The 25,284-nt window shown below is 39.0% G+C and overlaps 2 protein-coding genes across 2 annotated transcripts in view; both read right to left on the reverse strand.

Annotated features, from left to right (window-relative positions):
* Positions 1-19,290, reverse strand: part of LOC127529560 (ileal sodium/bile acid cotransporter-like) — a 29,938-nt gene extending 10,648 nt beyond the window's left edge. The window contains exons 1-5 of the mRNA XM_051933473.1: positions 18,927-19,290; positions 17,171-17,289; positions 14,264-14,352; positions 8,304-8,476; positions 4,955-5,112 (exon numbers count right to left, since the gene is read on the reverse strand). Of these exons, the coding sequence (XP_051789433.1) occupies positions 4,955-5,112; positions 8,304-8,476; positions 14,264-14,352; positions 17,171-17,289; positions 18,927-19,288 (901 nt within the window). The 5' untranslated portion in view covers positions 19,289-19,290. The remainder of the gene's footprint in view (positions 1-4,954; positions 5,113-8,303; positions 8,477-14,263; positions 14,353-17,170; positions 17,290-18,926) is intronic.
* Positions 1-25,284, reverse strand: part of pitx1 (paired-like homeodomain 1) — a 554,834-nt gene that overhangs the window by 329,242 nt on the left and 200,308 nt on the right. The window lies entirely within an intron of this gene.

Here is a 25,284-nt window from a genome sequence, read left to right on the forward strand (position 1 = left end):
CGCTGCTGCTGGGTTGAGATTAACTAGTCCGGAGCGGATTAAAAACACAACATTCATTTAAGGTTATCGCGTGTTTTGTGTGCAGATACTTTTGCATATTCGTAGTGTTTCCTCCCTTTGATTAAATATCTACTTTGCAAGTATTGCAAGTTGCCCTGTTGTCATCCTTTCTCGTAAAGTATAACCAAACTTTTGAGCATTTGTGCCACTTAGGCGCCATGTTTCCGGCTGGGTAAATGACGCTACGCAACGCGGTGACGTCATTCGAGGCGACTGGAATCGATAGGGGAATCGTTTGCAAAAATGGCAAGCAATTCCAAGGAATTGAAACAGTGGGAACCGGTTCTCAACAAGAACCGGTTTTCGATGCCCATCCCTAATTGTAAATGGACTCTGGCCTAAACTTCAGATCACACATGAACCATATTGCAGGAAACACATTTTTCCATGTAAGGAACACTGCAAAGATTAGACCTTTCATCACTCTGCAAAATGATGAGAAATGAATCTGTGGTTTTGTTTTTAGCCGACTAGATCACTGTAATGGACTCCTAACATGATTACCTAAGAAAGATATCAATTTGTTGCAGGAAGTTCAGAATGCGACAGCAAGAGTCTTAACCAGTAAAAGAAAATGTGAGCACATCACAGCAGTTTCAGCATCGTTACATTGTTTGTACTGAATTTTAATCAATATTTCTAATCAATACCTGATCATTTTTACAATTTAATACTAGCATATACTTAAATGAAGTTGTAACAATGGATTACTAAAAACGTAAGAAAAAGGAGTGAAAATAACTAAATGGTTAACTAAATATGGCTTAAAGCTCGTGCCTGTGAGGCTTTTGCCTCATCTAGACAAACCTTACCAAGATAGTTGCTATGGTTAAAATGAAGTAGATGTGTTATGATCACCCCCTTAAAAAGCGAGAGCAGACTAGTGAGAAAACCCAGATACCCCTATTATGAAGCGGTGATAAGGTTAATGAGAAAACCCATAAGACACCCCTATTTATGAAGTGATGTTTCAGAATAATGGAAGAATTGACATGTACAGTATATGAAGTTACTGGTGGCCGTAGTCGATTGGCTAAGATGATAGAATTCTGCATATTAAGAGTCAGACGACGTGATTTATTAGGTAAGGTAATGGTAATAGGAAAGTATAAAAGGGAATGAATTGTTTTCTTGATTGCTCACTCCATGGACTGAGACATTTGTGTATATCTATGTGCAAATACAGAATCATTCTGCATTTTCATCTGGTCTCCGGGAATGATTTATTTGAATATAAAGGAAAGTTTTTTTTTTCCACAGCAGTTACCTGTGCCCTTTAGAATTGAATTTAAAATATGATTAATGGTATAAAAAATCTTGGTCCTTCTCACATTTTGGTGTGCCTGCCCCCTTGTATTCCCAGACGTAATATTAGATCTTCAAACACTAGGTTGCTTATTATTCCAAGAACTAAGCATAAAGGAAGTGGTGAGGTGAAACTGAAGTACTTTATCGATAGATTTGTGGAAGTACTAGAAAAACATTTTTAAATTTGGCTTCTTCAAAGCTACATTTTACTTCCACTTCTAACAGATTAAATATGTATTGACATATCATATAATTTTTGGATTTACAATCATTATTAAAATCTACTTTTCATTGCTTTCTGTTCCAGTTTTCTGTGCCCGCCACCACCACCTGATTAAAGTACTGGGTAAGTGCCTGTGATGTTGGAATAAATGTGGCCATTCCAACTGTGCTTGAGACCCACTGCATCAAATCTTCTAGGGTGAAGTTTAAAAACAATAGCAACTACTTAAGCACATTTATGTTAGGTAGAATGCCCAGTGGGGGTGGGTGGTCTTTTGGCCTTGGAACTCATGCAGATTTTTTTTTTTCCAGTATCACTCCAGCTGGAGTTTTTAATTTTTTCACTGTCCTCCATAGATAGATAGATAGATACTTTATTACATAGTATCAAACTTATCATAACTTAAAAGTGAATCCATAATTAAGCTCGATTACGTGTATATCTGTTCTATTTAATGGGGTATTGATGTAATCCTGTTTACTATGCTTAGTATTTCATTTTTTTTTCATTCCTATACTTATTTATTTCTAATTTGCTCTTTTCTTACAAGTTTTTCTTTAGCATCTTGTAAAGTACCTTAAACTACATGCCTTGTTTGAAAATGTGCTATAGAAATGAATGTTATTTTATAGGTATGGTGGCACAGTGGTTAGCGATTTTGCTCCAGTTTTCCGTGCACATTCCCAAAGATGTTTTCCTGTTAGGTTAACTGCTGTGCTGCTGTCCACCATAAAACATAATCCTCTTTCTGTGCAACAAGGTTCTTTTTAGTGATGGCCCACCCATATGCCACTTACCAGCTACTGTACACGACTGTTCTGCCCTGATTCTAAACTTCCCCAGAATGAGTGGGCCTTACATAGGACTGGAGACTTGTCTAAACTGGGACAGCTGTGGCCCTTAAATGGATTCGGTGGGCTTGAGAATGTGACCTTCTTTTAGAACTCACACTCAAAATGACAGTGGCTCTACTGTGCTGCCTGGCCTGGCAGTTCACTCCTATGTTAATTCAATTTGTTTTCCCAGGTTTGTTTTATTTATTTTTTTAAATTCCCCTGTGATTAGCCACACTTCAGAATCTTGTGCTCTGCCTTAAAGCTCCAAAGTCCTTGGTTCAAATACTTGGACCTGGGATACTGCCTGTATGGCGTTCCAACATTCTCTTGGTGACCAGGAGGGGTTTTCTCTTGGTACTACAATCGTCTCTATCCCAAAGAAGAACAGATTTGCTTAACTGGCAGCTGTAAATTGGCTCCTAGCTTCTGTAATACCGCTCACTGCCATGCGATGTGGCCGTGGCTTTTCTCCTGATTGATATGCCACATGCTCACTGTGTGAAAAACCCAATGTCAATAAGATGGCAGAGGAAGTCTGCACCTCCAGTTCTTTGGTCTTGTATGACTGTCTGTGGCACTGGTAGTATATGACTTCTGTTTGCAATGAAAGCGATCAGTCAGCCTGTGCAATGTGCTTCAGTGTCGGCAGTGCTTGCCTTGCTTCTTTTCTGGCCAAGATATTTTGAGACCAAGGCCCAGTGGCTTGTGAGGTTTTGCATGTCAGACAGATAAACCTTAGCATTTCTGTATATATAGAACAATGGCTGCCATCACATCATTCAGGTGGATGCTGCACATTGGTGGTGGAGGACATTGTTTCCAATTGAGTATCTAGGACAAGTAATTAACTGTCCACCTTTGCAAATTAATGGCCAGACTGTGTCTGTGATTTAGTCGTTTAAATTCCTAGAGACTTCTTTCGCGAATACATTAAAATGAGACAACCACATCACCTCCATCATCAAGAAAGCCAGGCAGAGGTTGTTCTTCCTTTGACAGCTTAAAAAGCTTGGCATATCAAGGTGGATATTGTTAAATTTTCACTCAGCCATCATTGAGAGTATTGTGACCTTCTTTATCAAAGTTTAGCTTCCTTCTGCCTTCTCTCTTTCTAAGAGTCAGTTGCAGTGGGTGATTTGTTCAGCTGAGAAAATCATTGGCCATTGTCTCCCAACATTAAAATATCTGTTCATCACCAGATCAGGAAAGATTCAGGTGACTCCACCCACACCAGCAGCATCTGTGCATTAAATTGCCATCACAGAGGATGCACAGGTCTATTGTGAACCACACTACACGCCATTTCCGCAGCTTCTTTCCTCAAATTATTCAGATCCTAAATAAACTTATAGAGGGTTACTCCTAACTGTTTTTGCAACATATAACTAGTAAATACTTCATATTTGCTCAACTTGCACTATTTGATATCCATATTATTTTGTGTAGTTTTTCTATCTATTGAGTTAACTATTGAAGTTTGTAAATGTTTTGTTCAAAAAATTGCTGTATTTGTATAGTGGTCTGCACAGTTTCAGGTTAATGGTGGGTTGAAATTGTGTTGCCTTGAGTTAGCTATATCTTGTATCCCATGTTTGCATGTAACTCAAATAAATTCTAGTATGTTTCACATGCTAGCAATAAAGTGATTCTGATTATTGTTATTATCATTTTAATATTAATAAGGGGACTATGTCTCAGATCTAAATAGCAGAATATACTTTAGCTGCTGCCCTTTTATTCTCTTCTAAATTTATTTCTTGTAATTCAGCTGTATTCTAAGTGCTCATATATTATCCATCCATCCATCCATTTTCCAACCCGCTGAATCCGAACACAGGGTCACGGGGGTCTGCTGGAGCCAATCCCAGCCAACACAGGGAACAAGGCAGGGAACCAATCCTGGGCAGGGTGCCAACCCACCACAGGACACCCACAAACACACCCACACACCAAGCACACACTAGGGCCAATTTAGAATCACCAATCCACCGAACCTGCATGTCTTTGGACTGTGGGAGGAAACCGGAGCGCCCGGAGGAAACCCACGCAGACACGGGGAGAACATGCAAACTCCATGCAGGGTGGACCCGGGAAATGAACCCGGGTCTCCTAACTGCGAGGCAACAGCGCTACCACTGCGCCACCGTGCTGCCCTCATATATTATTGTTATTTAAAATTGTTTTCTATTTTCCTATACTATATAAAGTTACTTATGAGGTCTACAAAGGTGAAGATTTTGGTTGAAAAATAAGATGTGAAATTAATCTTTGTCCTCAAAAGAGGACTACCAAAGTTCCAGTGATTAAGTATCCCAGAGGGAGTAACTCTGCACCCCCTGAATCCCCATTTCCTTTAGGACTCCCCTTTACTGGAACACCCGAGACTGGACACCACCCTCCCTTAAAATGGTCACTGGGAAAAGTGCACTGAAGAGTACAGCATCTTGGGAAAAAGTATTCAGTGACAGAATGTGTCTCCAGGCAGGTTGAATCAAGTTTGGCTGTGAAGTATTTATTAAAAACTTACCCTCTATTACTAGGGAGGCAAGTCCATAAGAGGCAATGATGTAAATCAGGACGTAAGACATCATTTCTTGCTGAATCAGGCCAGAGAAGGATAATTCAATAAAGATGGCGCACGTGTAGGCGTTCTGTATGCCCGTTTCCAAGCAGATGGTCCGACATCTAAAAAACAGACCACCATTCATTATGGAAATAGACCATTCAGGTGAAGTCAATTTTATTTATTTTGAGGTCATCTTGTTAATTAAAGTAACATTTAAAAATTGAAATCTCAGAGGAAGAAAAACAACAAATGTGATTCTTTCAGCTGCTACTCAGGCACCATTAGTGGCTTGCAGTTATGCTGTCTACATCCAGACAAATTACGATAATAAAAAATAAACGGACTGGTAGGGGTATCAAACCAAAACTGTAACTAATATCATTTTGGGTTCAGTTGTTGCTTCCTCATTATGCAATTTTTAATTTACATGATGGACAGTTCAGATATATGATGTGTTTTTCACTTCAAAATAATATATTAATAGCAAAATAAAATAATTAATATCCAGCATCCGTATCCAATGCCCAGATGCTGTCCATGTGGAGTTTGCACGTTCTCTTTGTGTCTCTGTGGTTGTCCTCTTGCTGGCCTGAGGGTGTGTGTTGGCCCTGCAATGGACTGCCCTGTCCATCCAGTGCTGGTTTCTGGCTTGTACCCAGTGCTGCCAGGTTAGGCCCCTGCCACCCTAAACAGGACTGAAAAGGTTTGAGTATGTTATATTAGTTATAATTCTGGCATGAATCCTACTTTACACCTACAAATGAAGGTATAAAAACATCAATACCAGACTGGCTTTTCAAGATAAACCCATCTTGAGGTTAACAGGATTTTGTCAACTGGAAATCCAGCATAAAACTTTTTTTTTTAATGCAAAAAAAAAACAAAACTTTAAGGCCTGTTAGTGTTCTGGTTGCAATGATAACCAAGAATCATCCATCCTCCATCCATTAACAAAGTGTTTAAACCTGTTTTGGCTCACAAGATGGGAGATAATACCTGAACCGAATGCCAGTACATATTCACACTGGGAGAAATTTACATGTCTGTCTTTGGTGTGTGGAAGGAAGACATTGGGAGAACATGGAAACTACACTATGTGAGCTCCCAGGCTGACATTAAAACCCAAGAATCTGGAGCATGTGAGGTAGCAGAGCTTACCACTGGGCCATTATGCTGCTTCCAAGGAAATATACTCGGCTTAAAAAGGGCTGGAACAGTTCAGAAGGGCATGGATAGCTGAATTATTAGGAAATTCTAAAAGCTAAAAGCTGTGCCTCCTAACAGATGTGGCTATTGTTATTGTCCAAGGCCATAGCTTTTCCTTTCTATATCAAATAATGATAAATAAAATAAATATTCATCCATCTGTTTTCTCAATCCACACTTTCCATTACTGGGTATTATTTTTGTTGCAGGTCCAGGTAAGATGGGAGCTATAGATGGGATGCCAATCCTCACACACAGAGCCACTAATGTACCTAATGTTATTATGAGAGGGATACAAAAAAGAACTAAATGAGCATGAGGACAATGTGTTCAGAGTCAGTGACCTGAGGAGAGCTGAAATCAGATCATTACAAGAACTAAAAAGTACAAACACATAACTCCAGTTCTCAAGTTCTTACACCATAATGGCGTAGCTAGAGTTTTTGTCGCATGGGGCAGACCTTGAGTTTGCCAAACCCAAACTTACAAAATAAAATATAATACATATTAAACAATAATTCACATTAGCTTACCAAAGGTCTATCAAACAAAATTGTCAAAAAAGTCTAAAGTTTAAGTAAACTAAAGTTTATTAAATAGGGCTGCCAGTAAACAAGTGCCACCCAGAGTGAACCACCCAAGATAAGCCAGTGCCTTACACTGGCTCCCAGTTAAACTTAAGGCTGATTTCTAAATCCTCCTTCTTACACGTAATGCCTTAAATGGCTAAAGCCCCACTTACTGATCTGAATTTCTTATTACACCCATCAATAATCATAAATCGTGTATTTGCCTGAATCTGAACGAAAGCAACTTATACCCTTTACCTCTTTGTTGAATCTAGTTTATCTAGTTTTGTTTTGTTATTTTTTTCTTTGAATTACTATTTTCCCTTTTTGTTCTCTGTTTTGATCTTTCAGTAAATGATTATATCTGATATGTTATAATTTGTTTGATTGAGTAGCATGTCATTGTAAGGTTCTGCTTTTTGAAAATAAGTGAAAATGTATGAAAACATTTTTAACACTTTTCAGGCAGACAAGCTTATCTCTAAATGTATAAAATCCAATGTCTGTCTGTCTGTATGTCTGTCCACTTTTCACAAGAGAACTACTTAATGGATTTAGCTCGAGTTTTTTTCTATAATTTGTTTGAACATTCCAGTTGATTTTACAACTTCTTTCATCGCGCTAAGTATCATAGTTTGGTTGCGGCACTGATTTATTTGCGTAAATCCAAGAGAGATGCAGTGGGCTGAGGGAAGTGGGGTGGGACCTTTCTCACTCATGTTTCAGTCTTGGGGCATACCTTACCTCTACTTAGCTAGCGAACAAGAGACTTACTTAATGGATTTAAATCAGATTTTTTTCTAGAATTTGTTTGAACATTCTGGTTGATTTTGCGACTTCTCTTATCACGCTAAGAATCATAGTTCACTTGCAGGAGTGATATATTCGCACTAATCCTAGACAGAGGCTGCGGTCCGAGGGGAGGGGGAAGAGTGACTAGGGAGCTGGGCAGGGACCTCCTCACTCATGCGCCAGCCTCTGTTCAAGTCGTCTATCTGTCTCCACATTTTGGAATGTAACTTGCCTCCGCTTAGCTAGCAATACCTGTTTGTTTATTGATTTTTAAAGTTTGTCCTGTTTCACTACTACGTGGAACGGCTGTACTTTTATATTGGAAAGTATTGTATAATGTAGTGATTAAGACACATGAGCTTAAACCCATGCTTGTGGTTCATATTCTGCCTCTTATTCTTGGTCTAACCCTGAGATAATCAGTTGTAAATAATAAAAGTGAACAATGAAACTGAACCTTGAACTTGTCAGTCCCTCTGGATAAAGATGTCAGGCTGTAGTAACAACATTCTCTGATTTGCCAAATCAAATTTCAAAGTAACATGGACAGTGCCTTTCCTAGCAGAACAGGATGCAAGGCAGACACCAACCCTGGACAGGGCACCTATCTTTCATGGGGTCCTACAATAACAGTATTACCAAATAGAACCTGTATAAAAGCAGGTGCCCACCTCCTGCCACTTTTGGTCCTTACTTTTAAACACAGTGTTTGCAGATTTTACTTTTTTTGTTTCATTTCTAACCTTGCCCAAGACTGACGTGAAAGTCTTGCGAATAGAAATCCAAGGCTATAGCCAATGCAAGGAGACAAGAATCCAGCACAGATCACCGATGCACTTATGTTCCACATCTGTCCATTAATCACTACAGCACCAAAAAATACAATCATTGTCAGGGTGCCCACGATGAAGCCAACCTAAAAAAAAAAGTCAAACTATAGTCATGCATTTAACAAAATCCTTCTGTTTTGTGTCTCATTGGAGACATGTTCCACATTATCATTTAAAAGAATGAGACCTCATTATGGGTGGCGCAGTGGGTAGCGCTACTGCTTTGCAGTTGGGAGACCTGGGGACCTGGGTTCGCTTCCCAGGTCCTCCCTGCGTGGAGTTTGCATGTTCTCCCCGTGTCTGCGTGGGTTTCCTCCGGGCGCTCCAGTTTCCTCCCACAGTCCAAAGACATGCAGGTTAGGTGGATTGGCGATTCTAAATTGGCCCTAGTGTGTGTGTGTCCTGCGGTGGGTTGGCACCCTGCCCGGGATTGGTTCCTGCCCTGTGTTGGCTGGGATTGGCTCCAGCAAACCCCTGTGTTCGGATTCAGCGGGTTGGATAATGGATGGATGGATGGGACCTCATTATTATTGACATATTTTTCACTCAAAGCTGTCCATTTCCTTTTTTCACAGTATATCAAAAGTCATTTTCTAACCCAATTAACTATGGCCAGGAGCCTATCCCAAATAGCACAGGGTGCAAGGCAGAAACAAACCAGGGACAGGGCACCAGTCAATTTAATATTGCCAATCCACTTGCTTGTATTTGGATGGTTGGAGGAAACCCAAGCAGTCACTAGGAGAACATGCAAACATCACACAGGGGGAACCGGGGACACAAACCCTGGTCTCCTTACTGCGAGGCAGTAGCAGTACCACTGTGCCACTGTACTACCCCACAGGGCCATTTCTGACCTATTCTGACCACAAACACACACACACAATATGCTACTAACACAGGTTAGTTACTTATTTCATTAAAAATACATATATGTAAACAGAATGACAAAATAATAATTATACAACTATAGATCTCTTTTGCATGTAAACTGTATATGTACCAAAACATATAAAACTTAAATAGAACAATAAAATAACAAAATAGAACCATTCTGCATGTAAATAACTTATTTAACAGATTCTTCGCAGAGATAAAGGAAGTACAACAAAATAAATAATAGTAGAAACAGGTCGCTAATAAAAGAAGGGATTTAGCATTGCAAATAAAAGTCTTTTTAAAATCACACACACCTTGACTTTTTTGCAGTAAAACCTTTTATAACATCATTATTTGACATCTTCCCAGACACATCTCTGTTAATGGTCATGATTGCAAGGCCATTGAGATGGTCTTATAACATTGTAGGCTACAGTTATGGGAATAGTGACTACAGTTCTGAGGGCTAGCCACATATCTGAATGTATTTCATTTAAAGTAGTTTCTTGCAAGAAAGGTAAAAGTTCCAATGTGGTCATGTTAACTTTAGGAAAATCCAGGAAAACTTCCATTTCTTGTGCTAGTGCTTTCACATCAAGGTCTGACTGGTCATTGTAGCATCACCATCAGGGAATTTTTTTTTTGCCTGGGGAGGGACAACTGGCATCGTGCTTGTGTAGTGCTAAATGTGTCCCTGCATAATTGTCCCCTTGGAGTGTATGTATTGTTTAAAAATCCCTGGTAGTGTAGTGGCCATGGTGTCCCTGCTGCAGTACCAGTGCTCCTGCCTCAAAGGCCTCCTCACCTCAGGCTCACTCTCTCATCTTAGTACATCTGGATCCGAGAAACAAGCTAAGTGGGTGGTGGCAATGACAGGAGGAAACTGCCTGGACTCAGTAACTCACTGGAGTCTTGACTGCACCCAGGTTAGCTATCACTTACCCTGTGGCGCCGTGCTTGATAGATAGATAGATAGATAGATAGATAGATAGATAGATAGATAGATAGATAGATAGATAGATAGATAGATAGATAGATAGATAGATAGATAGATAGATAGATAGATAGATAGATAGATAGATAGATAGATACTTTATTAATCCCAAGGGGAAATTCACATGAAGAGGAGGAGGAGGGGACTGGGACCCAGCTGTGTATTACATGGGATGACCAGGGGGTGAATCCTGACTTCTGGTCCAGGCAGAGGCTAACTACTGAAGTTGTAGCAGCTCTGCCCCACTGTCATGAATGCGACACACAGGTAGCATGGAGGCTACACGTCACATGAGATGTCTGGCATGCTCCCTGCACTAGTGTATGCAACAGCAGACAGACTGTGCTGTGCATAGTGCAGACAGTGCAGGTGCTGCTGAGGTGCACAATATAAATATTTCTTTGTGCTCCAGTGCAGTCACATGTTTTTAAACAAAATAAAGATTGGAATCTCTACTAAGGGCAGCAGTAATGCACCCTGACCACTAGAAGGCTCTCTGGGATTTGCCTGGAGTGCCTATGTCAAGAAACGGCCCTGCCACCCCACAGCTTACAGGCCCTATACCCAGACCCCACTCAAATTGTCTGACTCATAGTTCACATGGAATTTATGACTCAGAAACTCAGATTTACAGTATGTGTGATACCATGTGAATTCAGCATTATACAAAGAATCTGAAATTAGTCCATCCTGAAGTTAGATTCCTTTTGCCATCACTAGTAAGCTGAGATACTGGATTGCTTAATGGTTAGTAGGCAAAAGAAAAATAATGAGTAAAAAGAAGAAGAGAATGCTTCAAAAAATGAAGACATCAGTAGGAACCAGGTTGCCATGAATAATGAGGTTGTCAAATTAAGATCATTTTTAAAAAATCTTATTCAAAAATCTTTGTTACTCTTGAGTGGAAAATAAAACATGGATGAGACTCCTAACAGAAACACCCCAAAACCGTCATTAATTTGAGAGCATTTCACTTTTAAAGAAATTAGAGTTGTCTGTTGACAATGTCACAATAAATTAACCTAGTGTTACATTTTCACTCAGGCTTAGGTCATGTCAGGCGGGAATGTGTGGAGCCACAGAACATAGGAGAGGCATGGCAGAGTGGTCACAGAGGGAGATAGTAGGTTTAACTGAAATGGTCATCTTATGGGCCATCTTCCACCAAAGTTGTCCGAGTGCTAAACCCATTCCTCTGTCTTTCACACCTCTGGATTATAACAATATATTCATACACTGAAGTCATATATTAATAATTTACATTATACACTACTGATCAAAAGGTTTAGAACTCCCCCATTTTTCTAGTTTTTATTGAAGTTTAAACAGATCAAATCCAGTGAATAACCTGAAATGATGCAGATGTGTGTTAAATTTGCAGATGTTAAAAGTTTGGGTTAGCGAAAGCTAAATAATTATGGAATTTTTTGAGTTAAAGAAAAGGCCTTCCTTCAGGGAACAAGAAACAGATGAACAGTGACTAAAATTAATTAAAACAAGAAAGTTGATGGAAACAGTTCCTACATGTATCCCATCTTTTGTTGATTACTTACAATCCCTCTGTCTGTATAAAAGGAGTGTTGGAACAGACCATGTTGCTGAACTCTCTGAAGCAATTGTTTTTAGAAAAACTAGAACATTAGAAAAATGTAGACAAGAGCAGACTATTCAGCATTCACATTTACTTACTTGGCTGATACCTTTATCCAAGGCGACTTGCAGCATTTATGATACAATTGGTTACATTTCTTTTTGGTTTTTCCAGGTGGAGCCCAGGCAGGCTGACTTGCTCAAAGTCACACAATGTCAGTAGTGGGATTTGAACCCACAACCTTAAGTCTAGTTTTGAATTTCTTTAAAGTCTTACTATCTACTACACTACTTAGTCACTTATTCCATGTGTTCATGGTTCTCTGCGAGAAGAAAAACTTACCAATGTTAGTTTGAAATTTACCTTTAACTTTCCAACTGTGACCCTTTGCTCTTGTTGAACTAATTTTAAAGTAACACTCTTGATCCACTGTACTAGATAGATAGATAGATAGATAGATAGATAGATAGATAGATAGATAGATAGATAGATAGATAGATAGATAGATAGATACTTTATTAATCCCAAGGGGAAATTCACAAATTCCCTCCATAATTTTAGACACTACAACCTTTCACCTCGTTATCTCCTTTTGCTTAAACTGAAAAGACTCAGCTCTTTTAATCAATTTTCATAACTCATCTCTTGTGGTCCTAGAATTAATCTAGTTGTCCTTCTCTTGAACTTTTCTAGTGCTACCATGTCCTTCTTGTAGCCTGGAGACCAAAACTGCACACAGTACTTCAGATGACACCTCACCAGTGCATTGTAAAGCTAAAGCAGAACCTCCTTCGACTTGCACTGTACAAATCATGCTATATCACCTAACATTCTGTTAGCCTTCTTAATGGCTTCTGAACAGTCTGGCAGTTGATAGTGTCATGCCCACTACAACTCCTAAATCCTCATAAAGTGTACTTTCAAGTTTCAAAGAACCCATTGTGTATTCATATCTAATATTCTTCCTTCATTAGTTTTCATTTACTTACTTTAAATTTCAACTGCCACATATTTGACCAACCCTGTATGGTGTCCAGATCCCCCTGACAATATTTTAATATATTTAGACAATATTGCACTTTATATTGCTATCATAATGATGAGAAAAAGGCAATTAACAAAGGAAGACAGACAGACTACTGTAACCCTCAAATGTGCAGGACTTTTCTGCAGAGAAATGACAAATAAAGCCAAGGTGTCAATGAGTACCAATTCCTACACTATCAAAAGGAACTTGAAAACTGGAGAAAACTGACAGAAATACTGTAGATCTGGTAGACCCAAAGCCACAACAGAATCAGAAGAGAAGTTTCTGAGAGTCAACAGCTCATCTCACAGCAAAAATAGAAAGACAAAATCAAATGTGCAGTACACCATGATTGATTGTTCCAAAGTCTTGATATTCCATGGAGCAGACAGTTTTTTTAATTTAGGTGTTGTCACAGGTGTGGGTTTGGGGAGTTCCTTAAGGGAAATGATTCTGTGCATGGAGGAAGGAAATCGAATGTCACATACAATAGTTGCTGACCTGTTTTCCTTTAATGCCCTTAGAATGGAGGAGAAGTCACCAGAAGAGGACCACACACATCTCCACTGTCCTCACATTTAGCAGCAGCCCTTAAAATCCAACCAGAATAGGATGCTAATGTCAAATAAGCAGACCACGTACTGCAAGTCACATCATTGGCTTCCACCAGAAGTTTTTGGGGTTTTTTTTTTCAAAATTTTGTTAAACTCCTTTTGCCAAAATGGTAATTGGACGGGTGGTTATCTGTCTTTTTGTTTTCAACACTGTAAACTCCAGCATTTTTATTTGCTCTTACTGTTAAGGATCATTTTAATTGCCAAATCAAATTCAAATGAGGCTGTAGTTTCCAGACTCTAGCACTTGTAATGAAATGTTTTTGAAAACCCTTTAATCTGAGTAACAGTTTAACATCTTGAGGCGGTGAGGAGCTCAGTGGTTAGCTTAGGACCTCCTTTTATTTATTGTACTGTACTATGAGTGTGCACATGGGAGACAGCTTATAGACTCTAGTAATGGTGATTACCCTCCAAAACAGGGGTTGGCGCTGTTCCTTAATGTCTTTTCTCTTCCTCCCCCTGCAGAATGGGAGATTGACAACCATACCACCTCTGATGTCACTTCCATCTCCCACCCTCCTGGACCTGCCCCTTCCAGCCTGGGCCATATAAAACCAGATACACCCTAATTTTGAGCCAAACCATTTTTGATTCCCAACTGTGAAGACGTTCTCGAGTTTTCCTTGATATTTGATTATTTTCATTTCATCCAACTACACGGGGTTCACCATGGTGCTCCAAACCTCTTTTGATCTCTTTCTGCCTTGTTACAATCGTTGAACATTACCTGTTTAATATTAAAATCTTGTAATAAAACATGCTTACCTTCACAATTATTTCTGCTTTTTTAGCAATGAGGCGTCTTGTGAAGATCCCAAAGCAAACTGGAATCAAAATGAACAACAGCATAAATCCTGCCCATGAAGAAATTAAAGAAGAAATAAATTAACCTTCAGTTAGAAACCATTCATATAAATTAATTTTAAAAAGTTAGATAATAATTTCTTAATTTCTTGATGCAACAATCAGTACAGTTACTGAAACATTAAAAACGGAAAGAAGAATGTCTTGTTGTGGATATTTGCAATGCTGATCTGATGTCTTGAAACCAGTCATGTTTTGCAGTGGAGAATCATTAATATGGGGCCAGTTTAGAGCTGCCAGTTCACTAAACAGGCACTTTTATGGGGTGTGTTTGGAAGATCAGAGAATGCTCTGAAAAATCCAAAGAGACACGAGGAGAGCACACAAACTCCACCCAGATGGTGATCAATTTAGGGATAAGAACCCAGGATCCATAAAGCAGCAGTGCCAACTAGCATTTTTTGACTATTGGGTTCAGAAGAGCCTACCCTATCAACATAGACGTAGCTCATTTTCTTGATCTCATTTAAATGAAATTGATTAAACATTTGTAGTGAATCAATATGCTAATACAGTTTTCATTAAGAAAACCAGAGAAAGAGTCCAGGAAAACAACTGCTAGAGAGCCATTTTAGACATTCTGGCACACGGTGCTAAGTGAAAGCATTCATTGTTTTAAGGGTCTTTTATTACTAGAGGATTACAGGGAGCTGAAGTCTGTCTGAGCAACAAGAGAACAAATTTCAGAAAGTATTCAGTTCTTCACTTATTTTGTTTTATTACAGCCTTATACTAAAGTCTTTTAAATTCATTTTTCACCACATCAAGCAACATTCATTACCCTGGAATGACAAAGCAAAAACAAGCCTTTAGAAAATTTTGGAAATGTATTACAATCACATTGACACAAGTATGCAGACTCTTTACTCCATATATAATTGAAGTACTCTTGGCAGTGATTACAGCTGGAAGTCTTCTTGGGTTTGACGTGACAAGCTTCACACACCTGGGTTGTAAGATTTTCTGTCATTCTTCTCTGCAAATTCCTCTCAAGATATGTCAGGTTGGATGGAGACCAAGTGGTTATTTGATGTTTGATTGGACTCAAGTTCAGGCTGGTCAGGAATATATACCTTAGACCCTAAGTCACTCCTGTGTTGTTTTTGCTTTGTACTTAGGGTCATTGTTCTGTCTGAAGGTGAACCTTCATCCATTCTGAAGTCCAGTGTACTCTGGAGCAGATTTTCATTAAGGATATCTCTGTATTTTGCTGTATACTTGCTTCCTTAACCCTGTCTAGCTTCCCAATTTCCATGCCCATAGCATGATGCTGCCAATACCAAGGTTCACTGTTGGAATGGCATGGCATTGATGAGTGGTGCCTGATTCCATCCAGACTTGACACTTATCTTAGTTATATGAGACCACAGATTCTTGTTTCTCACCGTCTGAGAGTACTTTAGGTGATATTTTGCAAACTTTGTGTGACCTTTCATGTGTGTTTTACTGAGGAGAGGTTTCTGTCTGGTCACTCTGCCATAATGCCCAGATTGGTGGAGTGCTACAGTGATGGTTGTCCTTCTGGAAGTTTTTCTTACCTCCCCAACTCAGTCAGAGTGACCATTGGGTCAACTTATCCAAGTATGTTTGCTCAGTTTGACCATGAATAGTCAATGCTGTTCCAAATGTCTTCCATTTATGAATTATGAAGTCCATTGAGTTCTTAGGAACCTTCATCCATCCATCCATTTTCCAACCCGCTGAATCCGAACACAGGGTCACGGGGGTCTGCTGGAGCCAATCCCAGCCAACACAGGGCACAAGGCAGGGAACCAATCCCGGGCAGGGTGCCAACCCACCGCAGGACACACACAAACACACCCACACACCAAGCACACACTAGGGCCAATTCAGCATCGCCAATCCACCTAACCTGCATGTCTTTGGACTGTGGGAGGAAACCGGAGCGCCCGGAGGAAACCCACGCAGACACGGGGAGAACATGCAAACTCCACGCAGGGAGGACCCGGGAAGCGAACCCAGGTCCCCAGGTCTCTAGGAACCTTCAATACTGTAGAATTTTTTCGAGTCTTCGACACAATTCTAGGCCACAACGTAATTCTAAGTTCTGCAGACAATTCCTTTTACATCGTTGCCTTGGGTACACATTGTAGGTGTAGGAACATCTCAATAATTAGCAGTAGAAAGGAATGCACTCGACCCAAGCAAAGGGTCTGAATACTTGTGTCAATTTAATATTTCAGTTTTCTATTTTTAATAAATTTGCAAAACATGTTTTATTGGCTAACTAAAAAGATTACAGTATGCAAGCTTTCGAGGCAACTCAGGCCCCTTCTTCAGGCAAGATGTATTTTGCTTGGCTTTTCTCTACATTCATAATGGCTAACACGGTACAACACCCTAGTACTACAAAACATGTTTAAAATCTTGTTTTCACTATGTCATTTTGGGGTATGGAGTGTTGTTTGAAGTGGGAAAACATGAATTTAATTGACTTTAGCACAAGGCTGATACAACATAGCAAAATTAAAAAGTGAAGATGTCTGAATCTGCTGTATGTAGTGACCAGATCTAGATGGAAAGCCAGGGCTGACTCGTGTACACACCCATTCACACTTAAACACAAATAAACCTAATCTGCATTTCTTTCAGCACAGGAACAGGACAAAATCTGTTCTGATAGTGATTAGGTATACTGAGAATTAGCATTAACCACTGTGCCCCCTAAAAGAAATTGTAAGAACTAAAAAATGTATACTCAGTCCAGAGAGCAGGACGGGTTACAAGGATTGGACAAAGACTTAAAAGAAATAAAAAAATTGCAAATACATAATGATCCTGAATTACCTAGATTTTTATATGGAATGATGATGGTTCCAATATGAGTCCAAGGAATTGAGTAGATGTAGAGGTTCAAGGGCATCATTATAACTGAGAGGAGCACAGATGTCACCGTCATGCACAAACTACAAGGCAGCAGCAGAAAAAAAATATCTATTAACAAATGCATCGAAAGCTGCTTTATTAAATGCAGGGTTAGCAATATGTTGTTTATTGACCACACCAGATCGAGTCAAAGCAGTCTATAGCAGTTTTAATCAACATTGCAATGTCAGCCTTTCAATGCAATATATAAATAAATATAATGTCACAAACACATGATTAGGGGGCAGCCAATGGGCCCAATAGAGCTTGAAAAGGGATGGGAGTACAGGACAGCATATTAATGCCTTTCTCTCTTCCTTACCAGAAAACACGAAGATCTGCGATCTGATAAGACATAAATGGACATTCAACACAACACACTTCCACACCAGCTTGCAGTCCTCCTTTCCAGTCCTTTACTGATGTCCTCATTTCCGAAACCATACGATGACATCACCTCTGTCCCACTCCGTTTATGTCACCCTCATTTCCCCTACATCTGTAATCCTACCAGTTCCAACTCCATAAAACCTCCCTCTGACAACTGTTCATTGTCTGTTGTGCAGTTTGTATGCCTATGATTGGTACCTCAGTGCTGTTTTCACTGCCTGAGTGGTACACACTATACAGGGACAGTTCCCCAACCCTATATATATATATATATATATATATATATAATTATAAATAATTAAGGAGGTCTGATACATAGGAAGTCTTTAAAACCAAAATGCTAATTTGAAGTCACAACAAAAGTAGAGTCTTAAAGGTAGAAGTATCCTGTCTTTCTGAATTTCATTATTCATTACTATTAGAACATTTCCATCCATCCATCCATTTTCCAATCCGCTGAATCCGAACACAGGGTCACGGGGGTCTGCTGGAGCCAATCCCAGCCAACACAGGGCACAAGGCAGGAACCAATCCCGGGCAGGGTGCCAACTCACCGCAGGACACACACAAACACACCCACACACCAAGCACACACTAAGGCCAATCTAGAATCGCCAATCCACCTAACCAGCATGTCTTTGGACTGTGGGAGGAAACCGGAGCACCCGGAGGAAACCCACACAGACACGGGAAGAACATGCAAACTCCACGCAGGGAGGGCCCGGGAAGTGAACCCGGGTCCCCAGGTCTCCCAACTGCGAGGCAGCAGCGCTACCCACCGCGCCACCCTATAAGAACATTTTATATTTTTATTTTTTCTTTAACATAAGATGATCTTAAAGTTCAGATATTTCACTTTGTGTCCACCGTCTTTTAAAGTGCACACATCATTTGCCGCACTGGTCAACATTACTTTGCCCAGGAAAAAAAAAAGAATGATATAAAATAATGAAAAATAAAAATTCATAATTTGTCTAAACAAAGCAGGCAGAGGAACAGAATGTGAAAGAGAAAATAAAGAATGTGATATTTGGGGATCTGAAAGTGGGCTAGCCATCCCACCAGACAAATTACGCAACAGGATTTGGTTTTGTCTCACCCTTGGCTACCTTGTGCTCTCCCTTTGTTCATTTGTCTTTTGTGTATTCTAACTTACCTTTCTTCACATATTTGGAACATTTTTTTAGCATTATCCCAGATGTGAAGAGACACCAGAAAGTACTCTCAGTGCAAACTTTAAAACAGCATATTATCTTAAATGACACCTACTAAATCCAATTGTCATTACCTAAGATCCATGTCCCCGTCCACCCAGTATGAGGCCATATTTGAGGCCATACCTCCAGGACAACAACCTACAATGATAATGGCCACTGCATAACTGGATTTGAACTTCAACAGAAAAGCAAGTAGGAAAGTAGAAAGAGGCATAATTCCAAACTGACAGCACAATCCGATTAATAATCCACAAGGTCTCTTGAAATTGAGGCGTAGATTCTTCTCATCTGCTGTGCATCCCAAGGAAAACATCACAATAATCAGCAACACGTAAAGTATTATATCAAGAATAACACTGGGTTCACCACTTGGGGTAATGAGAGTTGTGTTAACACTGGTTTTGTTCATGTCAAGGTCCATAATTAATGTCATCTATAGTGAAGGAAAAAGAGAGAAAGGGTTAAGATAAGGTTCACAGTTTTTCTTGATGTAAGTTTCACTTTAGTGAGCTTGTATTCAGGACTTCAATGAATGAATCAAGAATGAGTGCAACAACATTTTAAAACAAACCTAACAGGTACTTGGGACGTCTTTCGCAATCTATAATGACCAGTAAGCCCACATATTGGGATTTTGTTTTTAGAATAATACTGCATAAGAAAAGTTATATCAAGAACAAGACATTCAGTCCAGCATAATTCATCATTTACTATTCACCTAACATTTCAAATACTGTTTTTCAATTAGACAAAATGTGAAGGTCCACAAGATGCGTATTAAATGCAGAATAATTTGGAGGTAAAAATAGTTAAGTATTTTGGTCTGTAGTTCATATTGAAATATATAAGAATTTGTTTTAAAACTGTCATGAAGAGAACTACTGAAACGGTTAAGTGAATAAAAGACAAGAATGTACTAGAACGGCAGTTGATGTAATACACAAAATGTACTAGGAGATGATTAAGAGATCAGCAGATGTCCTGTAAACAACAAGACTGAACCTACACAGAGATTTCAAGGATAAAAGCTGAACCTCAAGGATATAAGAAGAATAAGAGTGTAATAAAATAGACTTTTACTTGGGTGTAAGCCAATGAACCAATCAGAGTAAATGTATGCATTAATCAGCACTGTCATGTAAATTCAGTTTTTTATCAAATGGACCTCTGTCCTTATTTCTATGATCATTCTGTAACAGACTGCTGTGATGAATGCTCCCTTTTCAGAATTTCCTGGAGAGATATTTAAAGATGCAATGGACAAGCTTCCTTCTGCCTGCTTACTGACTCAAAGAGGTTTTATCAGATTTGTCGTAGGAGAGGATTAGTTTCTTTCTTTAATTAATATGCTGATTTATTCCACATTTTCTACTGCTGTTTTCCCAATAAAGGCTAACAAGGAGGTAGAGCCTAATCCTGGTAGCACTGTGTGAGTCTCCAATCATCCTTAACCTGCACACCTTTGTATTGCGAGAGGAAACCAGACATGTTTAAAACAACCACATAGTCAGTAACAAGATCAGGATTTGAACCCAAAACCCTGAACTGTCAGGCAGCAGCATTAACCACTGCATTACCATACCACAAAGTTAAGAATGAGCTCATCACAGAGAATTGACATTTGAGAATCAGAGGAACAGCAGCAGAGTTTCATGTAGGACCCCATGCTTTCCAACTGTTACAGACCACAAAGGGATTTTCAGGTGTTCAGAATGGTGACAAAAAAGGTCTTAATCAAGACAGGATTTTATCAAATAGTAAGCAAAGGTATATACAGCAGATTCAGAAAAAAATACTCAATAACAGCAATTTATTTTTTGTATAGCCCAAAGTCACAAAAGGGGTGCTGCAATGGGCTTTAACAAGCCCCGTTGTTTAATAGAAAGCCTTGACACCCTAAGAAGGCAAGAGAAAAAACTCCCAAAAAACCCTGTAGGAAAAAAATAGAAGAAATCTTGAGAAAGGCAATTCAGAAAGAGATCCCTTCCCAGGTAGGTTGGACGTGCAATGGGCATCAACAAAATGGGGGAAATGTAATACAATACACAGTATAGAACACAAGTAATCCTCTTCACGGATCTAGATGACCAATCTATCATTGCTACCTCAGAAATACAATACAATAGTACAATAGTAATAGTACAAGTACAAAACAAAATGCAAGAGTGGATTATGTCACATATAAGGATTCAGGTTTGTTCAGAGTCCTAGAGACCTCAGCCAACAAACTATCACCCCCCTACAGGCTATTCCACAGCTGAGTCAGTGCTAGGCCAGCCAATCAAATCAAAGGACCCTTCTACTCAATGATTCCAGTGCTCCTTTATCTGAGATGACTTTTCTATAGCCAGGCAAACAACTTGACTGCAGAGCACACAAAGGACACCCCTGAGGTTGAAATGATGTGAGGTGGCAGTGCGCTTCACAATGTCATCCCATGCAAATCAATTTACAGATTTACATAATTTCACTTTGGGATTGCTAAAATATAAAGTGCAATATAAATAAAATTTATTATTATTATTATTATTATTATTATTTAACATTTTGAAGTCAGTGGGAGACAAGGTGACACAAAAGTTAGGACTGATGCCTCCTAAATCCGTAAATAAGTTTGAGGGCCATCAGCGTTTAGTTTCCATTCTCCAAAAATGTTAAGGTCAATGGCTATTCTCTGAAAAATTGTGGGTTTGGGCATATAAGTTTGCCTTGCTTGGATTGGTGTCACTTGCGCCCAAATAAAACCAATACAGCCCTGCATTGGAATAAGCAGGTCTGGAGAATGAATGAATAAATGAAAGTATTGTCAGTTTATCTAAATATGGTTTATAAACTCAAATACACTGTAAAAAATTTGCATCAGTTGTAAAACATGAAGTCAGACCAGCCTTTTACATATGATTTACATATACTAATAGCTGCAAAAATGTTCAAGGTTTCCATGCAATAAAGGAGTATGTCATTACCTGATCTGTATTGCCTGCCCAATCTGTGAGTGTATGCGCACAATGCCCCCCGATCCACATGTGTAGAAGTTTTTCTGTTATGACACTGCCTGATCCCTGCTCCTTTTCATTTTACGTTGAGTCACCATTCAATTTGCATTGCGCATTTACTCTCTGCTCACTAAAAATGACTTTTTACAACACTGCCTGATTTGTTCTGTGCATGGGTATTATTTTACAACAAAAAAAAATAAAAATAAAGTTACTGCTGGATTTGCATTGCTCATTTTTTTACTTCTTTATTCAGAATTATATGAGTGCAAAACTACAAATACAAAAATAAAGATTAACAATCAATTATCTAAAATGACAATTGAACTTAGGCTGGGGATATATAAACATCCATCCATCCATTTTCCAACCCGCTGAATCCGAACACAGGGTCACTGGCGTCCGCTGGAGCCAATCCCAGCCAACACAGGGCACAAGGCAGGAACCAATCCCGGGCAGGGCGCCAACCCACCACAGGACACACACAAACACACCCACACTAGGGCTAATTTAGAATCGCCAATCCACCTAACCAGCATGTCTTTGGACTGTGGGAGGAAACCGGAGCGCCCGGAGGAAACCCACGCAGACACGGGGAGAACATGCAAACTCCACGCAGGGAGGACCCGGGAAGCGAACCCAGGTCTCCAGGTCTCCCAACTGCGAAGCAGCAGCGCTACCCACTGCGCCACCGTGCCGCCCATATAAACATTGTGTATTTAAAAAAAATACATTATTAGTAGTTCACATAATTAACTTATTAACATAGATTTAAAGTAAGAATGTTTTATCAACTTTACTGTTTAATGGCCTGCCATAAAGACCTGACCTATTTGGTACCCCCCTCCCTTTACAATACCATACACAGACACACACACACACAATATTCTGCTAATGCAGGTTAAGCACTCATTAAATTAAAAATAAATAAATGGAAATGGAATAATTAGACATATATAAATGAAAGACCTGTGCGCGTATGGAGCAGTCTGCTCTGCTCATGCTCATCCACAACCACTAGATGACGCATGCATGCTGCTCACTTCTCACTATGACTACGAAAGAGCTGTGTGCAGCTAACACCACCGTGCAACAACAATGCAGATGAAGAGACACAACCATTCGAAAAGAAGCAAATGCTGTGGCTCAACAATGTGCAAGTGAAACACCTCAGCAATAGAGGGCAAGGCTTGAAGTTTTCACTGAAAACATTATTTATTTGGAGACAAAGATTAATAGGACTAATATGCCAGTGATATGGCTAAGATATGGCATCACCCGTGTGTTCTTACGAAAGCCAGTGGGGCAGCAAGCACAGGTGGGTCCACGTCCTCTGCCCTGGGAAATTCTTAAGAGTTAGCTGACGCCTCTCCAAGTTCATGTATATAGTAAAACTGCTAGGGAGTCTTCGGGGTGCTTTTTGTCCCGAAGACCACACGCAGCTCGTAAAATAATAATAATATAACAAAAGAACTCTTATTGTGTATGTACCAAAACATACAAAGCTTATATAAAACAATAAAACAACAAAATTTAACCACTTTGCATGTAAATAACTTATTTAACAGACTCTACAAACTTTATATAGAAAAAGGAAGTACAACAAATAAATAATATTAGAACCACATCTTTTGTAATAATAAAAGTCTTTTTAAAATTGGACACACTGTGACTTTCTTGCAGCAAATTCTTTTATAACATCATCATATGACATTGGCTGCATGTTGCACAAGATACCTAGCACGCTACCTACACTAGTGTATGAAACAGCACAGCAGTTGTGCTGTGTATAATGCAGACAGTGCAGGCGCAGCACTTTGTGCTCCAGTCCGGTCCAGACAAATTGTTCTAATCAAAAAAAAAAGATAGGAAACTCTATTGAGCACAGCATTAAAGTGCCCTGACCAATTGAGGGTGCCCTTGGCCTTTGCCCGGACAGTCTATGCCCAGAAACTGCCCTGATAAAGAGGGATTCTATATTACGAGAGAATAATATGAAGTTTGGTCATGTGTGTATGGCTCTGGCTTTAAGAATATGATATTTACCCAAGAGACAAAGAAGTGTTTAAGGTGTTGTTCAAATCACTCTCCTTTCTGTGAGTACCCAAAGTAAACGCCATATTTTCAGAAATAAGTACTAGTTTATAGAAACAAATAATCAACAGAGCAGCAGCCTCTGACCAGAATACTTTTGAGTGGGAACAGCTATAAACTAAATGAATAATTGTTTCATCTTCTTTTTTGCAAAATGAACACAAAGGAGGCATATCATTACAAATTTTACTTAGCCATCTGTTACAAGGATAATAACAGTGAAGAATTTTAAAATTAATTTCCTTGACTTTGTTGGGGACAAGAAATGTATGTGAGACCATCTATATATTACTCAATTTTGGTTTGGGGTGTAAAACGTTCCATTTACCACAAGCTCTTAAAATCCTCTGATCCAAAATTACATTTTTTTCTGATAAAGTAATTATTACATGTCTTGTCCACAATATTAACCCCACTGATTAAAAGTTGCGGAGTATAATTAGTGCCATAACTCGAGCATGCTTTAAACCACTGTCTCAATCTAGCAGGTATGCTCCTTGTCACCTTTATGTAATTTTTAAAAAGAAAATTGGCCCCTGTTTAAACTACAAACTCATCAAAAGTGTAAAGATTTCCCTCCTCATTATGATGGTCAGAAACATAAAGAATGTTCTGGTCAGCCCACACATGCTCGTGTGCATCATTTTTGACTTGCCGTTGTGTTTGTCTGTATCAACAAACAGAATTTCAGCCATTCAAATTAAAAGAAAGAAGAAGTAGAAGGCCAAAAAGAAGAACAAGAACATATTGAATTTCTCTCCGTCATGAAAAAATGAAAACCTTTAAATTTTACAACAACTTGAAAGAATATCTTTTACAGGAAGAATTTAACAACAATGTAATGATCAGAGAGCAACGTGTGTCTGTGAAGTTTATGATTAAAGGTATGGCAGTGCTGCAGTTTCTTTATTATTATTAATGTTTATTGAATGATTTTCAGTCTTTAAAATTTATATACTGTAATATAATTTAGATATATCTAAGATGACTTGATGTCCCGTGTTTATGCATTGCATCTCATTTAATATCTGGAATATAACCAAATTTACCATTTTAAATAGGCTGGACATTTCAATGAATGCACAGGAATGTTTTTGAAATATGCAAAATATTTAATAAAATATATGTTATTAAAAAAACTTATATTTGCTGATCCATACTTATTCATTTGATTAATAAGCTGTTTCTCCTTCTGGGACTAAGAAAATCTAATCTGCCTAGATTGATCCCAAATCAGGTGTCTAACTTTTACAATTTTTTTTAAACAGAGAAGTAAATTAGCATTGAGTAGTGAATACTAAAAATGTTCTAGAGAATTAAGTGTTGCTAAAAAGCTTTA

Source organism: Erpetoichthys calabaricus, chromosome 11 (assembly GCF_900747795.2).
Source record: "Erpetoichthys calabaricus chromosome 11, fErpCal1.3, whole genome shotgun sequence".
In the NCBI taxonomy this organism is placed as follows: domain Eukaryota; kingdom Metazoa; phylum Chordata; class Cladistia; order Polypteriformes; family Polypteridae; genus Erpetoichthys; species Erpetoichthys calabaricus.